The sequence below is a fragment of the Rattus rattus genome, chromosome 2, assembly GCF_011064425.1.
Source record: "Rattus rattus isolate New Zealand chromosome 2, Rrattus_CSIRO_v1, whole genome shotgun sequence".
NCBI lineage: Eukaryota > Metazoa > Chordata > Mammalia > Rodentia > Muridae > Rattus > Rattus rattus.
This window is the reverse complement of record NC_046155.1, coordinates 221,880,009-221,901,168: the sequence shown is the minus strand read 5'-3', so window position 1 is coordinate 221,901,168 and position 21,160 is coordinate 221,880,009. Positions and strand designations below refer to the sequence as shown.

Below are 21,160 nucleotides of genomic sequence, written 5' to 3'. Positions count from 1 at the left end.
GAACAAAACAATAAACGCCCTTTTAAAGGAATTGAACAATAATTTACTTAACATGAAATCATGGCCAGTTAAGACCAAGGGTAACACCAGGACATGAAGCAAAGATAGGGGCTATAAACAGGGAACAGGAAGAACATGCTGGGTGGTGGTGGAATGCTCTGTTAATCCCAGAACCCAGGAGGCAGAGCCAGGCAGATCTCTGAAATCCAGGACAGGCTGGTCTACAGACAAGGTTCCAGGACAGACAGGGATACACTGAGAAACCATGCCTTGAAAAAATGAAACAAGAAAAAGAAAAAAGAAAGAAACAAGAGGAATAAGCAGGTGCAGAGAGAAGGTTATAGATGTATTTGTATTTAAAAAAAAGCCTGAATATTGATTGAACTTGGAAGTGCAGGGCTCCTGAGGTGTAAGAAATGGCAACTTAGGGAGGAAAGAAAAGAGTTTATAGAGGAAGACTTGACAAATCAGAGGGTGGTGACTCTGTAAAGTTTGGAAAATGATGGTGTTGTGTGTCATTTTCAGGTAATCATATCCTCGAGGGCACCCTGGTATTCCAATATGAACAAGAAAGACTCAATGATATCTTCTGGACCTTCACCATTGATAGACAATATTACTTCCACTTTTATCCAACAAACAAGACATGGAACCCACCTCAACCTGAAGCCAACAGTATCATAAAGGAATTTCAGAATAACACTGAACTTGTAAAACATCTCGATAAGTTCTCCATGGGAGATTTTAATAACAGTCTCAATATATCCTTAAAACTCTGGAAGGAAGTGCCAAGTAAGTCATTAGGCTGCTTACCATAAGGAAAGGGTGGGAAAGGCATGGCAGTTCAGTCGAAAAGTCTGATGATTTCCTGTGTGGATGTCAGTATGTATGCATAATGAAAAACTCTGATAGACTTAGGCAGTGATTACCTGGTGGTCTTCTTCTCTGGAGATCCCTGGTGATCACAAGGGTTCCTCTTTTCCATGTCATTTCTCACCATTTCTCATTCCCTATTAACCAATGACATGACATTAAATGGACTCTCCTGGACCAACAGTCTGTATGCATCACTCTAAACATCCAGGCTTTTTTTTTTTTTTTCATCCTCTGTTTTAGCTGCCCTTCCATCAGTCCCAGCATCACTTTTGAAAGTGTCACTGTTTTTTTCCTTTGGCACAATTAAACACCACCAATTGTGCCAACATTCAGAAAATTCTAACCACAGTAAATATATCACATTGCTTGATGGTTCACTAGATATTTGCTTTCTTTGATAGTGAAACAAACTCTAAGGACCTCTAACACACACATCCTAGTCTTCTTTCTATCCAGGGTATGGAAATTAGTTATCACACAGGAGTTCCTTGGACTTACTAGAGAGGGAAGTTGATGATGGAGGTGTGGTTTTAATCTTTATCCATATGTTTTCAGATTTTTTTCTAACAGGATCAACAATAACAGCCCAGGACATCGCCCAGCTTACATCTGCCAACACCACTTCACCTACAGTGAATGGCACCTCTTCTGTATCTGACAGTCAGCATTTAAAGCCAACCTGGAGCCTGTTTATATTATTGATATTAATGAGATTTATCATCTAGTTGGCCAAGAGACTGTACAAACAATGGGTAGGGAACATGCTAGGTCCTCACTCTTTTTCTTGGTCATATTGGTCAGGTAAAAACATAGAAGAGGTGTCCCAATTGTTTCGTCAAAGTCACTCTCCATCACAGTGGTGCTCTGTCTACTAGAATGAACTCTCAGCTTAGTCTTCAGACCCTACTCCATAGTAGTGTTGGAGATGATGATTATTGGGTACAGGAGCCTCTCAGAGTGAGCATGACTCTGCAGTCAGAGGAGGATGAAACAAGAAAGTCCTCCTGAGTGGACAGAGAATCCGAGAACCAAAGATTCATATAAGATCAAGAAAAACTGAAATGAGGTGTTCCCACCTCAAAATCAAAAGAGGTTCCCCTAAGACTGTGATTAAAGTCTGTTTTTCTTCTGAGGATGATGTGCTCCAACACAATAATTCTTATACCTAGGGCCAAGTCTGTACATTAGTATCACCCGGCTTATTAAGGGATAGCCCTCAGTACAAAGTGATCAGAATGAGCAGTCTATTCAAGAAGTTGGTATTAGGGGACCAACCTGTAATTCCACCACTCAAGAGGCCAAGGTATAAGGGATCACCAAGCTCAAGATTAGCCTAGGCTGCATAGTCAATCCTTATCAAAAGAACAAAGAAAAGAAAATCCATTCATTTATCTTGCTTACTCTACTGAGCCACAATTAGTGCATGTGGAATTGTGATTTCAAGATCCCTGTCCTCTGAAATTGAAGTCACCTGTGTCCATGCAGGTAACATGAACCAAGTTGTCACTGCTGTCATTGTTAGATTTGCCAAATATATTCTAGAGTCAAAATACAGGCTTGTGATGAAAAAGCAAATGGTCTAACTATTTTAATATGAACTCAAAATGTTTACTATATGCACAGGCTGATAAAACATTTACATCTAATATCAGGTCCCTCAGATACTTCACCCAATATAATTATTTTGAATAACTTTTATTCCACAAAAAACCTTAAATCCACCTGTATATTTGGTTCGACCTACAATTCCAGTAGGTGGAAGGCTGAGGCAGGAGGGTTGCTGGAAGAATTCAAGCCTGTTGTGGACTATATACTAAACTCAAGGCCAGCATAGGCAATAAAGTGAAGCCTTGGCCCACCCCCAAAAGATGAAAGCTAAAAGCCCAGAAAAGACAGAAACACTTGTATAATTTCTAGCCTTTCATGTATGCTGATTTTTTCATGTTTCCTAAATTATTTTAATATTTCTATTCACAATCATTGTTTCAGTACACTTACAACTCCAGCAGCATCTGAGGTCTTAGCATATCAGAGGTTAGAATGGCAGAAAGATCTAGAAGGAAAGATGAAAGAGAAAAGGATTGGTCCACTGACTCTGTGGTGGACTCTGATGTGGGCGAGTGAGTGTCTGAGAGAGGAAGGAGAGTGGGTGCTGCAGCTGATGCCCAGGAGCTCACTGTAATCCACACCTGCTTTTGTCATAGGTGCTCCCTGCTGCTCCTCTTCCTCTGCAGTCTGATCTTCATCACCAGCTGTCGGGTGACACTTGAACATTGCCAGTGACTTCTTCAGCAAAGGAAGCAAACATATTTCTGACGGCATCTCTGAAATCTGACCTGTTGACTTCGGACCAAACTGGTGGGATCCCAGGAGACTGGTGGCTGTCAGAGCCTCATGCATGAGGGCATCAGGGTGCACTAGGCTGTTACCATCGGGTCTTCCTCTTGCTCTGATCCGTTTCCTTTCTCACTCTTGCCTTATCATTGTGGAGATAAAGCTGGGTCTGCCTCTAAATTACACATCACTCTCCAAAACAGGGCTTGCCCTAAGTGACTCCATTTTACAAGCTTCTAAGTGCAATGCAGATAATGGAGGACATGAAACTTCACTTTATACACAGACACATGTTAGCCCAGGGCCATCGATGATGCAGAGACTGATAATTACCGTAATCCCAAAAGTAAAAATAAGTCACCTGTACACTTATCAAAATAAGTTGGAAGCAGTGAGAATCACATGTACATATCAAATTATATAAGAGAACCAGCTCAAGGATTTATCTCACCCTCACCTAGATCCTAGAAGAAGCCACCTAACTTGTAATGGTTATGTCAACAAAAACTTGCCACCTGGCTGGCTGGTGTCAGGGAACCTGCAGGCCCAGAAGTCTTGTCCATCTTAAGAAGCCCTCAGCTCCACCCACACTGCTAATGTCTCCTCCTTGAATCACTGACTGACAGCTCATCTGCTGCTCCATGCTAATGTGGGTCGGCATCTCACCTGCTGGATCCTCAGTCCTGCACCTCACCTGTGCAGTTCACTCAGTGCTGAGGCCTGGTGCAGCCCTGCAGCCCTGCAGCTCTCCATGAGCTTCCTTCGCAGCTCCTCTAACCACCTGCATTCAATCTGTCTGTGTGTCTGCAATCCCTCTGTCTCTGCCTCCAGTCTTGTCTCTTTAAACTCCAATGATAACTCGTTCACTCTTCTGCAGCCATTCTGTGATCTAAGGCCATAAGATAACTCTGTGGTGTTCAATATGTGATCTGAGAGTTTGTATTAGTAATTACACCTGGAGACAGAGAGCCCAGGATGGCCAGGAGCCAGTTGTCAAAGGTAATCAGGGACTACTTGTTAATTACAGGCTATGAATTGGATGGAGATTGTAAGTTAAGGCATACATATTTTCCTGGCATAGCTCATTGATTTGGGATTTCATACATCATAGTATAAAAGTCCAGTGAGTAAATACTCCATTAGCAAAGAAATTAGAAATACATTTTTTTTCAAATGAATGCAGTACCTGATTATAGAAAATTCAGCATCCCTACCAAACCCTGGTCAACAGAGACTAAACTTGCTCCATTGACCCAATGCCTGCCTCACAGCCCAGTGAAACTTCACCCTCTTCAGTGTGACATCTGAATGGTGTGTTAGGAAGGGGAGAGGCTTGCATCTGTCTCCCAAGAGGAGTGCGTTAGCAAAATAAATAACGAAGCAGAAATAGAAGTGAGCAAACCTCAGCTCACACATCTATGATTATTAATGTATACGACAGATATAGAAGTATACCATACTACAAATTTATACTGTTCGAAAGAAAACTAAGAGAAATATTAGTGTCGGTGAGAAAGATGAGTAACAGACTAGGTAATAGACAAATCCTCAGACGGTGCTGCCTCTGATGCAGCATCATCGATCTACAGAGCCCGAATAAACATGTGACAGTAACAGTCCTAGACTAATTGTCACTATTTTGACAGTAGCATAAGGGAGCATAGCAAAGGCATAGACACGTTACATTCAGCAACTGAAAATTATGTATGCGTTTCAGTGAGGAATGAGGGACAAAGAGACAACTCAGTCATACAGTGCTCATGCTTTTTGAGAATCTGAGTTCCCTCCCCAGAATACGTGAACACTGTCGTGATACATGCTTGCAATCTCAGCATAGAGGACAGAGGGAAAGAGAGAGAGAATGTGTAACAGAGGTGGGGGGGAGAGAATATTGCTTCTCTGGGGCTTCGTCTTCAGATGGAATAGTTAAATGGGTGAGTTTGGTGAGTTCCAGTACACACTGCCTCAAGACACTGTGAGCATGGTGTCCTGAGTAGTGACACCCAAAGGTAATGTGTAGTACCCATATGTACTAGTATATGAACAAACATACACACAAGAAAAGATACACACTATGGACCAAAACACAGCTGATGACACCCCGAGATGCATTATTTGGGAGATGGAATGGGGCTTTTTAAAACTAGTCACGAGATGTTACCTGTTCTTGGTTTCTAGGCCATTTCATATTTGTATTATAATAGATAAAAGGGGCCCTGCTTGTGTCTTCTTAGATGATAAGGGTCGTCACACCATTGTTCAACCACTGGCCCAAGGTGCCAGAGGGGGTAGGATTCACCCTCTAATCGTAGGAGGTATCATGAGAAACTTAGACTTCAAGCACTAGACCCTGATTATTAAGAGTGTATTTTGATTTTATTTTTGACAGAGGAACTCCTTGAATCTGCATTGCTGCCCTGAAAGATGAGTAGATATAGTATGGACAAATGATGCAGACCACTTTCTATTGGAAGGGCTTTACTGCTGAGAATAGGATATTAAGAGCCCTGTGTGGAGATGCTGAGTTCTTATGGGGTCCTAAGACCATAAAACCTAAGAAGAGAATGACCAACATTTTGGAGAGGGAAAGGACTGTTGTTGCCTGAGTTGCAGGTCACTCAGAGGTCAAGTGGTCCTCGGTGCTTACTGTAGGTGTTGGTGTAGATGGCAGTGATGGATAGCCCTGCCACAGCACTAACTCCATCGCAGTGACTTCTAATCTAGACCATAGACATCATACTGGAGGGTTAAGTGAGACCGGCCAAAGTCACCACAGAGTTAAAACCAGAAATAGGCTGTCAGCAGGAATAAATAATTGTAGCCCACAGTGTTTAAAGGGAGAACTACCCTTTGGTGGTTTCAGCATGGGCAGGAGGTATGACCATTGTGACTGAGGAGGAGAAATCCTAGAAATGCAGAAATAAGGGGTTCATAACTTGACATAAAGACCTCAGGTTATTGTTGGAAAATAGAGTCAGGGGGTGTTTAATGTAGGTTGTACCAAACTTTCACTGAAATAATGAACACGAGTCTCCATGATGCTCCCAGGAACTAGCTGGTTGAGCATTTGCAGGTTGAGTGCTATTAACTCTTCAGATGAACCCTCAGTGACAGGCCTTGTAACAACTACAGTTGGAGAGACAAGCAGGAACTGTTAGGACTGTTTCAGACATCATTCATGGCCTTGCTTTGTGTCCTGTGGAACAAATTTAAGATAAACTTAATGCACTGGTTTAATAACTGGAGATTATCCTAAAATCGTGGAGTCGGAATTTGACCTGTGCTTATCCTATTGTTCCGTGGCAGTCTTGAGTAGCTGTCCAGTCATATACAATGACACAAGAGTCTCTTCCCTTAGGGAGAGCTCGGTGTGGAGAAAAAGTCTTGTGTACAGACATCATAGGTGTTGATAGATGTAAAGTTGGAAATAACTTACAATTAAATGATGATTAATTGCTGCAAAGGGGTTGATACAGAGTTTGGAATAATTCAAGATCATAGATGACAATTAATTAGAACGTGAGGGCGTTGGAACTTCAGTTCTCACAGGTGAACCAGGTACTCTTGAGAATCCTGGTTGTAGCTGGTAGATTTATAATTTTATATTATTCATGTCTGTACTCTGCTGGGAGTTTAAGACCATGTAGTTGCCAACAGCTTTCTTCTGTTGCTGACAGTTTCTCTTTACAGGTTATTTTCAGGGGTGTTGGAGACATTTGGGGGCCCTTTCTCTTTAGTTTCTTATACTCATCATTTTCTGGACAAGGATATTTCTCTGTGAAATGACTCAAAGCTGGGACTCTGGGGTCTCCATATCCTCTCTGAAGCTGTCATATCGTTTTAGAGCTACCCCACTGTCCTCGATGCTAGGACATGGCCAACCTGGAGGTGAAGGTGAAAAATCCTTGCTGTCAGCCCAGCCCTTTCATTCTCATTGCTTTAGCCCTCAAGTGGTAGCCATTGCAAACTCAGAAAGACAGTTATACCAGACTTGAAGAACAAATAGTGGTTTTAATCTGTTTCATAGCTTCATGTGTGACCAGTTCACAGCCAAGGATACATATGAATATCACCAAATTAAATTCAGGGACTTCCTTAAAACATCAGGAAGGAGTTTTGCAAATATATTTTAGGAACTGGATTGTGTGGTCCTCAAGCATGAATTAGAAGATCACTTTGGGGGTTGGGGATTTGGCTCAGCGGTAGAGCGCTTGCCTAGCAACCGCAAGGCCCTGGGTTCGGTCCAGCTCCGAAAAAAAGAAAAGGAAAAAAAAAAAAAAAGAAGATCACTTTGTATCATGACATCAAAAGGTTAGTTACTTCAGATGAATACATATCGTAAAAACACATATAAAATCAATCTTAACTCTGAGAAGACTCCATTGTTAGGAAGTTAAAGTTGTGACCTACTCAGTTATCTTAGTAAACCAAACATGTAATTAAAAACTACTCAGACTTGCTCTCTCAATCGCCCCCTCATGCTCTCTCTCATTCACTCTTCACGTGTTCTCTCTCATTCTCTCCAGTATTTCTCTTGCCCCAGTCTTTTACTGATAATTCCAAAGCAGGTAGAAAAAAGACAATGCATAATCATTGCCAAGTCAAATTCAAAAGAATAGCCACATCCCACATAGAACTAAGAAAAACAATTGTTCCCCAAGTTTCAAGATTCCCCTATAACCAGGCCTGTGGCCAAAATAATAATAATTGCAAACTGATCATTATAAACTTTAACTTTTAACTTATTATACTTTGGAGCTCAAAGTTCTGAGATCAGCTACTTGCATTTTCCTGTGAATCTCTACTGATAAATGACATAGGCAAAGCAGTCAGGCAGTGGCCAGAAGGAATCAAGTTAACCCTTAACTCAGTGGTTCTGCTAACTTTCTGTTCCTTGCACACAATGACTCTCATAAGAGTCCCAGAATTTTGACTTAGTTTACTAGTATATAATTTTATATATTCTATACTTCCTAATCCAGGAACCACTCTCAAGTGTTATGTAAAACTTATTTCCTAACTTCAATAACTTTTTCATTTCTTAGGGTTCCAATGTTGGCTGTAATTCATTTTTCTAATAATTTCTTTAAAGTTTCTTTGCAAGTCAAGCATTAATCTGGAACTACTGTTGTGCAGTTATTCCGTTGTTTCCAAGATGAGAACACAGGGCATTCACCTGGGCCATCAGGGCTGTGCTGTGCTGTGCCCCTATGCCTCAATTTCCAATTGTTTAAGAATCATAACATCAAGGAACATCTAGTTTCACAGAATTCACCAGAGCAGAAGGAGAAAGAAATAGGAAAGTCAGATATAATAGAATAATTATGTATACCAAGGCCAACTGAAAGGCAGTCACACACAAATGAAATCTATACAGCTGTTATCCAGGGCTAAGAGTAAGAGAAATGGGAACAGCCAGTTTTTACAAAGAGCTGCTGTGGGCTACTGAGATGTCTCCATCCTGGCTACTGCAGGCAGCCTCTTATTTCAGATGGCGGGTCCCCTGGAGGGATCTGTCTTCTACTTCTTAGGGTCCCAAAGGCCACCCTACTTTACAAGGAGCTGCTGTAGGCTTCTGAGATGTCTGCAGCCCAGCCTACTGCTGGCCGTCCCTGTCATCCTATGTTGTCCCCAGCACACCTACAGCAAAATACCTAAATGTAAAAATTAAGAAATATGTTGTCTCTTTGGAGATTGTTTTATTTCCTAGTTTTCTCCTATGGAGAATATAATTAAGAACTTACAAGCGACTGCATACAGTCTCTGGGCCACTTTGGTTACCGTGAACTTTATGAAAATTTTCCTTCTAATCCCTGGACACTGGATGCCTCCCCTTCAACTTCTTTCCTCTGTCTGCAGATGTTTTACTCATTTGGCTAAGTTGATTTATAAGTATTGAATTCTTCTTACTGTTACTGACAGGGAAGATTAGTGTGTGTACATACACCTGATTTTTTGTTTGCTGGTTTTTTTTTTTAAATTTTACAACTTTGTACTTGATTTATGACTCCTAATTCCTTTTTTGTTTGTTTTGTTTTGTTTGTTTTTCACACTGGGTGCTCAGTACCTGCACAGGCCTACATCAAGCTAAATACTTATGGTTTTAAAGTTATACCATGATTTGGAATTAACTGAGGGTTCCCTGCACCTTCCTGCTCCATACTTAAATCCTTCACTTTTATCCCGAGATTGTTCCATGTTCTTTAATAGTTTGGACCAACGATGTCTTAAGGTCATCTTCTCCTGAGCGGCTGAGCATGGCTGGAACAATCAGCATCACGGAAGAGCCTGGGCCTGTGAGATGGAAGGTTTCCTCAAAACCTGATGATGTAGCTTGTGTGAAGCCTTTAGACCTCTGCATTTTGGCCCCACCCTCTATAAAAATAAGTGTATTCAATTGAGTGGTACCTAAGACGCTCATGGTTCCAACACACATGATTTTCTTGTTTTAATTAATTTTTTTTGAAGTTGGATTTGCTGGTTTTTTCATTATTGGTTGTTTTATTTAATTACATGTCAAATGTTACCTACTTTCCCTGGCTCCCCTTCTGCAACCTCCCTATCTTATCCACCCCCCACCCTGCTTCTATGAGGGTGCTCCTCCACCCACCCACCCACCCACTCACACCCACCTCATCCCTGAAGCATCCCCCTGTGCTGGGGCATCAGTCCTGCACAGGACCAAGAGTTTTCTGATCCGATTGATGCCAGATAGGCCGTCCTCTGCTACATATGTATCTGGAGTCATGGACCTGTTCATGTGCACTCTTTGGATAGTGGTTTATTCTGTGGGAGCTCTGCATGTCCAGTGAGTTGATATTGTTATTCTTCCTATGGGGTTGCAATCTCCTTTAGCTCCTTCAGTCCTTTCCCAGGCTCTTCCATTGGAGTCCCTCTCCTCAGTCTGATGGCTGGCTGTATCTGTTTCTGCATTAGTCAGGTGCTGACAGAGCCTATCAGAGGACAGTTATACTAGACTCCTGTCAGGAAGCTCTTCTTGGTATCAGTAATAATATATGGGTTTGGGACGGATCCCAAGGAGGGGCAGTCTCTGGATGGCCTTTGCTTCAGTCTCTGCTCCAGGTTTTGTCCCTGCATTTTCTTTAGGAAGGAACAATTCTGGGTTGAAAATCTTGAGATGGGTTGGGAGGCCCCATCCCTCAATTGGGACCATGTCTACCTAATCCAGGGGGGTCTCTTCAGGTTCTGTCTCCTCTCTGTTGGGTATTTCAACTAATGTCATCCACATTAGGTCCTGGGAACCACTAGCTTACCTGGTGTCTGGGACTTTCTAGTGGTCCCCTCTTGTTCTATACCCCACACAGCTACATATTTCTGTTTCTTTGCCTGTCCCTCTGAACTTCTCTCCTATCTCTTCACATACCTGATCCTTCTCAACCTTTTCTTTTCCTCCTCTCTCTCTCTGAGGTTAATCCTTCCTCAATTGATCATTTTGTTCCATCTTCTAAGTAGGATTGAAGCATCTACAATTTGGTCTTCCTTCTTGTTTAGCTCCATGTGAGTTTATGAATTGTAACTTGGGTATTTCAAGTTTTTGAGCTAATATCCACTTATCAGTGAGTTCATACCATGCGTGTGTTTTTGGGTCTGGGTTCCCTCACTCAAGATGGTATTTTCTAGTTCCATCCATTTGTCTAAAGATTCCATGAAGTCATCATTTTTAATAGCTGAGTACTACTCCCTTCTGTAAATGTATCACACTTTCTGTATCCATTCTTTCACTGTGGGGCAGCTGGATTGATCCCAACTTCTGGTTGCTATAAATAAGGATGCTATGAACATAGTAGAACAGATGTCTTTATTTTATGTAGGAGCCTCTTTTGGGGTATATGCCCAGTAGTGTTATAGCTGGGTCTTCAGGTAAAACTATTTTCAATTTTTTCAGGAGACATCAGATTGACTTCCAGAGTGTTTTTCCCAGCTTGTGATCCCACCAGCAATGGAGGAATGTTCCTTTTCCTTCACATCCACACCACCATCTTCTGTTGCCTGAATTTTTGATCTTAGCCATTCTGACAGGTTTGAGGTTGAAGCTCAGGGATGTTTTGAGTTGCTTTCCCAGACAAGGAAGAATGGTGGACATTTCTTTAGGTGCTTCTCAGACATTCGATATTCCTCATTTGAGAATTCATCATTTAGCTCTGTACCCCACTTTTAGCGGGGTTATTTGGTCCTCTGCAATCTAACTTTTTGAGTTCTTTGTATATTTAGAATATTAGCCCTCTAATCTGATTTCATGTTGCTAAAGTCCTTTTCCCAATCTGTAGATTGCCATTTTGTCCTATTGACAGTATACTTTGCTTTAAAGAAGCTTTCATTTTCAAGAGGTCCCATTTGCAAATTGGTGAGCTTGGATCCTGAGCCATTGGTATTCTGTTCAGGAAATTTCCCCCTGTGCCAATGTGTTCAAGGCTCCTTCCCACTTACTCTTCTACTGCATTCAGTGTATCTGGTTTTATGTGAAGGTCATTGATCCACTTGGACTGGAGTATAAGCAGGTACAAATGAATCCATTTGCATTCTTCTGCATCCCAATCACCAATTGATCCACCACCATTTGTTGAAAATGCTTTGTTTTGCCCACTGGATGGTTTTGACTTCTTCTTGAAAGATCAAGTGACCACAGAAGGGTGAGTTTATTTCAGTGTCTTCAATCCTATTCCATGGACCTACCTGTCTCTGTACCAATGCCATACAGTTTTTATCACTATTGCTCTGTAATACAGCTTGAGATCAGGGATGGTGATCCCCCGAGAATTTCTGATATTGTTGAGAATAGTTTTTGATATCCTGTTTTTTTTATTATCCCATGTTTACTCTCATCATCCAGGAGATTCTTAGCTTGGCCTGCAGATGTCACTATTTGATTTCACATTCTTGCAGACCCAGGAGATGAATGAAAGCCTCTGGGTGCCCATTCATGTTTGAAATTAACAATGGAAACATTGCTGATTTGAAAATGACATCACACATTGCTGAGTAGTCTTGGTTTTCATGCCTTGATTCATGAAACAGATAAATGTTTAAAGAGTATTTTTGCCAGGCAGTGGAAGTGCCAGCATTTGCTCCCAGCACTAGAGAAGCAGAGGGAGGCTAATCTCGGGCTTCACGGACACTACTCTGTACACGAATTCCAGGACAACCAGGGCTACTAAGAGAAAACATGTCTAAAAAATAAAATGAATAAGGAATGTTTTCCATGCACAGGTAAAGGGCACACCAGAGCTTAATGCTCTTTCCAGAGAGGACGACTCACCATCAGGACTGTGTGATTTTCAGCTCCGTGTCTAACAAACAACGAAACAATCAATTCCCCTGACAGACAGACAGAAGTACACAGAAACTGAAAAGATGACTTCACCTTTCCCCTGTTGAATCATTAGAAGGAACCCTGTCATCACTGTATGTGACCTGATCCTTCCCAGACACTGACATGTGAACTTTCAGAATGCCTCACATGTTTCTGTGGCTTGTGCTGTCTAGCAATCCCCCTGGGCCCCTGTTGGAGATATTCACTTGGTACCAAGGAGGAACATGGGAAGGGAATGGGCCTCATCCTGTCAGAAGCTCCACATTTCCGTGAACGCCCTTCAGTCATGGCTCATGCTCCTGGAACTTAGTACTCAGTTACTGCATGGGGATCTTGTGTCTGTCTACCACTGGGGCCTCTGCTTGATTCATTGTCTTTCAGTGTATGTGCATGGAGTCTTTTTCCATGGTACCTTCACCTGGTGCTATAATATTTTACAGTTGCTTCTCTATCAGGCATCTCAGTTGGGTGTGGTCTTTCCCTACAACTTAGTGCACACTTCTTCTGAGTCTCCCAGACTCCAATCATGAGCTTCAGATACTCATTGAGAGTAAATGTGGGCTCTGGTCTCTATCATTTCCTTAACTTTACCTTTCCACGTTAGTGCTACTTCCTGCAGAAACACAATTATCAGATGTAGAAAGTGCTCCCTGAGCTTCTAAAAATGTCTCTGTGGCTACAGAGTTGTCACCCTGAAGTAGAAGGCTCCTGACTCTTTGCCCTCCAGCTTGTTGACATTCACTGAAGAAGGAGTTGTCAGAACATACAGGTGGGTTCTAGCCGTAATATCAGGTTGCAAAGAATTTTCAGGTAACGACTTCCACTATTGCAGTCACTTCATTCTTGTGTATTTGCTAAAGGCCTGGCTTAGCAGAAGCTGTGCAAGACATCTCCTCAGTTGTTCTACCCAGGTGAGATAGGACTAAGTGTTGCACTGTGGTTTTAAAACTGGCTGGTCATTGTGCACATATTAAAATCTGTTCTAATTTTCTCATCAGGAGTCACTGCCTGTGTTGAGGGGTGCTCTGCAATGGAACAGCTTTGGAGAAGTCACCCCAGATACTATAATTTCCCTTCACTACACTCCTGTTAACAAACCCAAAGAAAACTCAGTGTAGCTTCAAAATGTCTGCACAATTTGTACTTTGATCGGTCATTAAGTTCTACTTCTGGTGTGTGTGTGTGTGTGTGTGTGTGTGTGTGTGTGTGTGTGTGTGTGTGTGTTTTACAAATATGTTTTTCTTGGAGGATAACTTCCCCCGTTTGTGTCTCAGGGGACTTTCCTAATTTTTCCCTTTCCTTAAACTTAGGTCTTATTCAGGACTTTAGGAGTCTGGCTTCACCAGAAAGCCATGATTGAGGATAGGACCAGTTATGGAGTCTCCAATGAATTGAAAACCGGAGGCAGGGTCCAAGGTTGGCCTAGACCTGGCTCCCCATCACCATGTGAGTTACATCACCAGCTCGCCCACTAGAGTACAGACATTTTGTCTTCTAGGCTCTGGCTTGCTCCACTCCACTGCCACTGATGCTTTCCTCGGTGGTCACTTCATGGCACTGGCATTTCCAAAGAGCTAGAGTCTTCTGCTCTAGCCACACCTTTAGTAGTGTCCTGTCCAGAGCTCCATTCATGGACTCCAATTCTGTCACACAGTGCCAAGCCTCATCTGTTCTCCATGACCCCTTCACATCTTCAAAACCAGGAACACCAGGCTAGCTCTTACACAGACTTGTTCAGGTACCTCACCAGGTCCAAACTGGCCGGGTCTTGAACACAACTTGTGTACTGACTCTCAGGAATCCCTTTCCCGATGATCTCACTTCAGTGGTGCTGCTCTCTCCTGATGACTGTTAAATTCTCAGGTCCAGCTGAAGAGCATTGAGTATCCCAACAAAGCAAAGATTCCACTAAAGTAGTTCTGGGGTCTTGTTAATCACAGCCAATTCTTCAGCCCCAGCTACATAGAGCCATCCGTTCTTAATGCAAATGACTCGGTAGCATTTGCTTCCCTGAACATCACAAGTCAGGCCTCCATTGTCTTCACTGCTTTCAACATGCCTTTTATCTAAGGTCCTGAAGAATGGACCAGGTACCTCTTAACACTCAATGGCTTTTCTAGCCAAGAGGTCCAAAGGCCTTCTAGAAACTTCCCCAAAATACATGCCCAGATCTGCTGCAACAAAACCACACACTATGTTGGTACCAATCTGTCTTAATGAGGTTTACTTTTGCTGTGGTGAAACATCATGACCATAGGGACTTGGGAAGGAAAGAGTTTATGTGACTTACACTTCCAAATCACTGTTTGTCCTTTGAAAGAAGTCAGGACAGGATTCAAAAAGGGCAGGGACTTGGAGGCAGGAGCTGATGCAGAGGCCATGCATGGGTGCTGTTTACTAGATTTCTCCTCATGGCTTGCTCAGCCATACAGTCTCATACACAAGCCATCAGCCTTATAGGAAAGGACCACCGAAATGGGCTGGGACCTGCACATGATTACTGTGAAGAAAATGCCCTACAGGGTTCCCTCCAGCCTGATCTTAAGGAAGCATTTTAAAACCGAGTTTCTCTCCTCTCATACCGCTTTATAATATGTCAAACTCACATAAAACTCTGAAGCAAATACTTTATATTTACGGGTTTCATGAGATATGGCGGTATTACTTGGCATTTCTCTTAGAACAACTGTGATCCCCTCTGACCAAACCTTTATGCTTCATTGCTACAAATGACGTCATAACTGGTCATTACACTCCATGGTCATTTTACTGTGAGTGAATCTGAAACATTCAACTTTATTGTGAAGTTTGGTGAAGGACTCCCCTGTATTGAATAATATTAAGGCCATATTTTCTTTTTAAGAAATTTATTAATCTGAAGAGACGGCTGGGCGGTTACGAGAACTGCTCACTCTCCAGAGGTCCTGAGTTCAACTCTCAGAAACACATACCGGCTCAGAGCAATCTGTAATGGGATCTGATGCCCACTTCTGGTGGGTGTGAAGACAGAGACAGTGTACTCATATACATAAACAAAATAAAAATCATTTTTAAAGGAAAAATTCATTTATCGTTTGGCGTGAAGGCTCAGTAGTTAAGATCCCTTGCTGTTCATGGAGATGTCCTTGGTTCAGCTCCCAGTACTCGAAAACATCTGTAACTCCAGTTCCACAGATTCTGATGCCCTCCTTGGGCCTCTGCAAGTACCAGGTACACATGTTACAGACAGACAGACATATAGGCAAAACACTGATACACAGTAAGAGTAAAACATACACAAACATCTAACAATGTATTTCACATAAGTAATGCATCACAGTTGGATTCACTATGATGTGTTCATATATGTGTGTAAGATAATTTGGTCACGACAACACTTTAATCACCTCTCATGTCCCCTACCCACTTCCTGCATAGGTTTCCTCTTCCAAATGCCCCCTCTACTTTCAAGGGAAGTTTCTTTAAATTAAAAAGTAATAATAATTGATAAAATGACTTAATTTGAACTTACTAATAGGAGTGTGGGCAAGGAGTTATTTGCAGGAATACGGGCTCCTTAGTAGTGACCACACCAATAAATACAATCAGCTCTGGCATCATTAAATGCAGAAAAATTCTCAGTGAGTGAGGAAGCTTATGAGGCCCTGTGGCTCCATGAAGGGATGGTTGACAGGCCTGCTCTTGTGCAGGCATCATGCAGTTTCTCAGAATTCCTGAGCTCAAAGGCACAACACTGAGGTTATGAGTGGGAACAGTGTTCTCCTGCACCCATTCTTCCCTTAGATGTGAGGTGTTCCCTGAATCTTGGATGGGGTAATATGGATGTTTGGTTGAATAAATGCTTTTACCCCAATGTCTTGGGATCTTCCTCCTGGGACAACATTTTGGTTCTCTGGTTGGGAACCTCTCCTCTTGTCTCCTCTAGCCCCTCATTCCTCTGTGGCTTGTGCCAGTTGATGCAGTAGTCCTTGAGCAGCTGAAGTTCTCTACCTAGGGAGATTTGAAGTGAGAGACACACTTTGATTGTGAAAGTAATACATCCTTGATCCCAGCACAGAAGTCTGGAAGACTCTTCTTAGCTTGTACCCTTACATGTCATGACCCCTGACAAACAAAGATAGTTTAGAGCTCCAGGTCACCAAACCTCTTCTCAGACAGACACATTTCTGGGGTCAACAGCCATTACTTCATGTAGCATGGAGGGGAGAAAGACAGAGAGAGTTCATGGGCAGTCCTAAGTGGCTGTGTGGAAACAGCTTTCCAATTGTTCTGGGAATGAATGTAGAGTCAGTGTCCCTGCATGGGTCATGATAGGAGTGCCTGCAAGTGAGGTGCTCACAAGCTGGTTTCATTCCATTCTCATGGTCTGAGCAGAAGGAAATTTATTAAACTGGAAGTCAGTTTCTCAAAAGGTCAATGTTGGTTGCTGGTAAGATGGCTCAGTGGGTAAAGGCGCTTGCTATGCAAGTATGAGGACCAGAATTGCCATCCCTAATAACCAGTGAGACACCCATTGTAAGTCCCCTGCAGAACAACACTACCAAGGACAGGATGAGACCCCAGCCTGCTTCTCACCTCCTTGGGTACAACACTTCTTCTTCACACATATGCAAATGAAAATAATAAAGATGATGGAGATGATGAATCCCACAGGGATCAATACTTCCTTATAAGGAACCTGGGTGGTAGGTGGAGGCTGGGTGATATCTGGGGCCCTTGTTGTTGATCCTTAAAAAAAAAAAAAACATAGGAAAGTTCTCCATAAAGTGAAATACACACCTCCATTAGCACCTTCTCTCTCAAGGCAGCCAGAGGGACTCACATGCCAGACCTATTTACAAAGTCCTGAGTAGACAGAGGAGTGGGAATTGTATAAATGATGTCTCAGCAGAGTTTATTTCATTACAAAGGAAAGTTAATGTCTATCAAACCATCACAAAATTTGATAAATGAATTGTGGGTATCACTGGATGTTGGAGAAATTGCTGGTGTATAACTGTGCCAGAGTCAGATGGTAAATCCTTTAAACAGTGATGGAGGAGCTGGTGGAAGGGCAGCTACCTGAGGATGAGAGGGCGGGAAGTGTACAGTGATGCACACAGACTTAGGGCTCATCAGCAGGCCATGCAGAGCCTGGACCACTGGTTAACAGGGAGTGAGGAACACTGGGGTGTGAGATGGACTGAGGAATCCCTGTGGTCATCACTGTCTCCCCAGCCAGGAACACTACCCAGAAATCACTCACTCAGTCTATGAAATGAGAAGAAGTGCCTTCTGACAATCCAGGTAATACCTACTTGTTCTTTCCTCGTGCTGATTTAAGAATTCAGTGAATTTCTGACTGCATTCTGCTATGGACAAATTCAGATGTTTCATTAATGTCGCATCATCTTTCCATTCTTTCATGATGTCGCCTGGTACAGGATTAATCAGTTTCCACTTCATGGTCTTTAGGTCCAAGATGAAGGAATAATTCTCACTGATGTTGAATTCCCAGGAAGCACTAATGATTTGTTCATGGCTGTGCTTAGAAAGCATAGTGACCCGTAAAGTGGGGTGACCTACAAGTAACATACAATACCATCAACCTTCCCTTCTGATCCATTCGTTACCTCCTCAAAATCAAGTCTTTCTCTACAAGCTTAGGTGTCAGTATCTTTTCCACACGACTTTCTCTTTTTATCCACTGTGTACCCTGGGCCTGAATAGTACCACAAGCACTCAGCTCCTTCACACAAAGACACTCACATCCCATTCCTCCATGTGCTCTGCCCCTCCTCTCTTGCCAACCATCTCTGCCTCTGTGCTCAGTCCCAAACTTACCACTGGACTTGGTAGTGTCCGCTTTGATTTCAGACACCTTGTCCTTTAAGTCCTGGCCCAACAGGTCTAGCCATTGGGTCAAACATATCCGTACTTCAGTGGCATTTGCCATCTTCTCCTGGTTACCCAAAGGCCTGGACTTGTTCACGTTGTTAAAAGAAAGGAAATCAATTCCATCCATTGAACACTGTCCTTCATACCAGAGAGGTTCTGCTTTGGTAGGAGACCTGATGATCAAGTTGCAAGTAAGAGAGTGTACATCTGTGAGAGAAACATGAAGGTGAGTTCCAAAGTGGGAGCACAAAGCCATAGGACACATGTTCCTGTGACCCCAAGCATTCTTCTAAAGGGCAAAGGTCAGGAAGAGCTGACTCTATTCAAGAGGCCAACCATCTCTGCATCTTCTGTTCTGTGACAACAGTGGCTGTCTCAGGTTGGTCGGACCCCACCCCGCCCCAATGCAAACCATGTTACCCGCAGGACTTATCACAAAACTATTCTTATTGTCTACTATCAAGTACTGAATATAAAGTATGTCAGATAAAATCCATATTCCTGGGCATGAAAATCTATCTGAACACTCACGGGAAGGGAGGCATCATGGAGCACTTGGAAATTCAACATGGAGCCTGGTGTTGAGGGAAGCTCCTGAGGCAATGCCCCAGTTGTCCTGGAGAGGGCAGCTGCCAGCTGTGAGCTCAGTGCTCATCCCTGCTCCCACTGGGCTCTGTCACACAGCACTGTTGGCCATCAGAGCTCAGCTTCCCCCACATTAAACCACACACCTAATGCATTCTCAGGAAGAGATCTCTGTCTGTCTGGTGAAGGCCCAATGTATCTCCTTAAACCTTTCTTTTCCACCAGTCTGGGAGGTACCATAAGACAGAAGATGAGAAGGTAGGAAGGAAAGCTCAAGAACAAACAGTTTCTGAAATGGTGCAGAGCTTGTGAGGAATCCCCAGGAAGGCAGTCTTCAGAGCACAGCCTGCCTTAGGGTCAGGTCAGCTGTCTGAGTCTTTCTCCTGGAGGGGTCAGAACTGGGCCAGCATATCCAGTCCCAGAGACTGTATTTTAGACTTCCTTCCTAAGGACCCCACTGGTGCTGAGGACATCACCAGGTACTCTTTTCTGTCCGCTGTAACCTTCAACCCTGTAGCCCCTCTATGCTGTCCTGCCATAACTTTTTTTTTTTCAGAACTTCTATGTGCAGCGTGGGGGAGGGGAATACAGGCAGGCAGAAGCAGGGTCCCCAGTTGCAGAGGTGGTGAAGTAGAGAGGAAGCCTGGGAGCTTCCTGGGAGCTCAGGACTGAGAGAACTTCCTGACTTAGCCAAGTCCTTGCTCAGCGCTCCAACCCCCTCCGTGTAGACCCCTCCATGTCGACCCTGGGAACTCACCATCTAGCATCGCGGTCCGCAGAAAATTCAGCAGCACCAAAAAGGCCCAGATTCAGAGAAAGATTGCACTTGGTGGTGGCTCTCTTTGACATGGTCCTTTGTGAGCCCAGGCGGCCTAGGGTGCGATCAGAGCTGCTGAGAAAATCAGGAATCCTCGGTACCGCTCCGCACAGGACCCAGGGCAGAGAACTGAGAAAGTTCCAGGCACCTGGACTGTGAATTCTGGGCTTTTCGCGCTCCAGCCTTGCAGGTTCCTAGTGCCCCTTTTCCTACTTGTTTCTGGGAATCCCTACAGGACCTGATGGCTCTGGTCCTCAGTCGCACATGCAGAGGTCCCTGAGGTCCCCGAGGTCCTGTGGAGTTTGCTACTGTGACCTGAATACTGAGCCTACTTTTTCAGGACTTTCGCATTGGCCACCCCTTCATCTCACTCACCTGCAGCTGTGCCCTTTGGGTTCCTTGGGCACAGGGTAAAGAAACAAAATAACCAGTCCCCAGGGGTGGTCTGCAGTAGATGTATGTGTGGTCCCTGTGGCCTGAGGCGGCAGGCGGAACCGCGGTCCTGAAGCGCCTGCAGTAGCAACTGCGGCGGCCACAGCAAAGGTACAGAGTAGTCCGCCCCTTCAACTGAGAGAATGAAAGGGGGCGGTGTCTTAGCGGACACCAGGAAGCGTGTTCACAGCCAACCCCCAGAACCAGAAGGAAGCCTACCCGCCCAGCAAATTCCTTAAGGTCAACATGAACAAACCACAGGCAGTCCGGGGAGACCTTTGATGTGTAAAGTCACCACGTGGTCCTAATGTATGTGCAGGAGCAGGACACCATTTGTCACCAGTGCCACACATACAAGGTGTACTTTGTGTGCAGAATGTGTCTTTCTTCGGACCTGTAATACCCTTCACATAAGAGATTAATGAGGGAAATCTTTATATTCTGTATGAAAAAAATCAAATTTGTATACTAAAATCATTTGCCATTAAATTTAAGTTGTTTTCAAATAAAAGTTGAAATGCAAAAAAAAAAAAAAAAGAAAGAAAGAAAGAAAGAAAGAAGAGAAGGTAAAAGAAAAAGATTGGCGTGGTCAGCACATTCTCTGCAAAAAGTGCAGTCAGAATCAAGGAAATTTACAACCAGAGCTCCAGTTTCTGCCCACTCCCATGCATGCAGCACTCACAGAGTCACTGGTTTGTTCTCACCCAGTAGGGGCCCCAATGATTGTTCTAGCAGTTTCCACTGCTGCTTCTTCTCCTGGAGACACAGCCTCAGGCTCCCTCAGACTCAGTCTGCTCTTCTCACTTCCTCCATCTTTTCTCCACACCACACTCTGTCTTTCCAGCTCCCTACCCCATCATCCCCTGGTGCAGGCTCTGCTTCTTTGCTGCCCTGCTGTTTGCCACTGT

The 21,160-nt window shown here is 43.5% G+C and overlaps 2 protein-coding genes across 2 annotated transcripts in view; one reads left to right on the top strand and one right to left on the bottom strand.

Annotated features, from left to right (window-relative positions):
• The window catches only part of LOC116893570 (histocompatibility antigen 60b-like), a 191,589-nt gene that overhangs the window by 165,302 nt on the left and 5,127 nt on the right, over positions 1-21,160 (top strand). The gene's annotated exons all lie outside the window — the stretch shown is intronic.
• LOC116892999 (retinoic acid early-inducible protein 1-alpha-like) lies at positions 15,618-19,852 on the bottom strand. Its single transcript, XM_032894961.1, is given in 7 exon segments — positions 15,618-15,738; positions 16,390-16,531; positions 17,117-17,269; positions 17,839-18,102; positions 18,365-18,625; positions 19,761-19,800; positions 19,802-19,852. Coding segments are annotated over 7 exon segments (978 nt in total). The 3' UTR covers positions 15,618-15,671.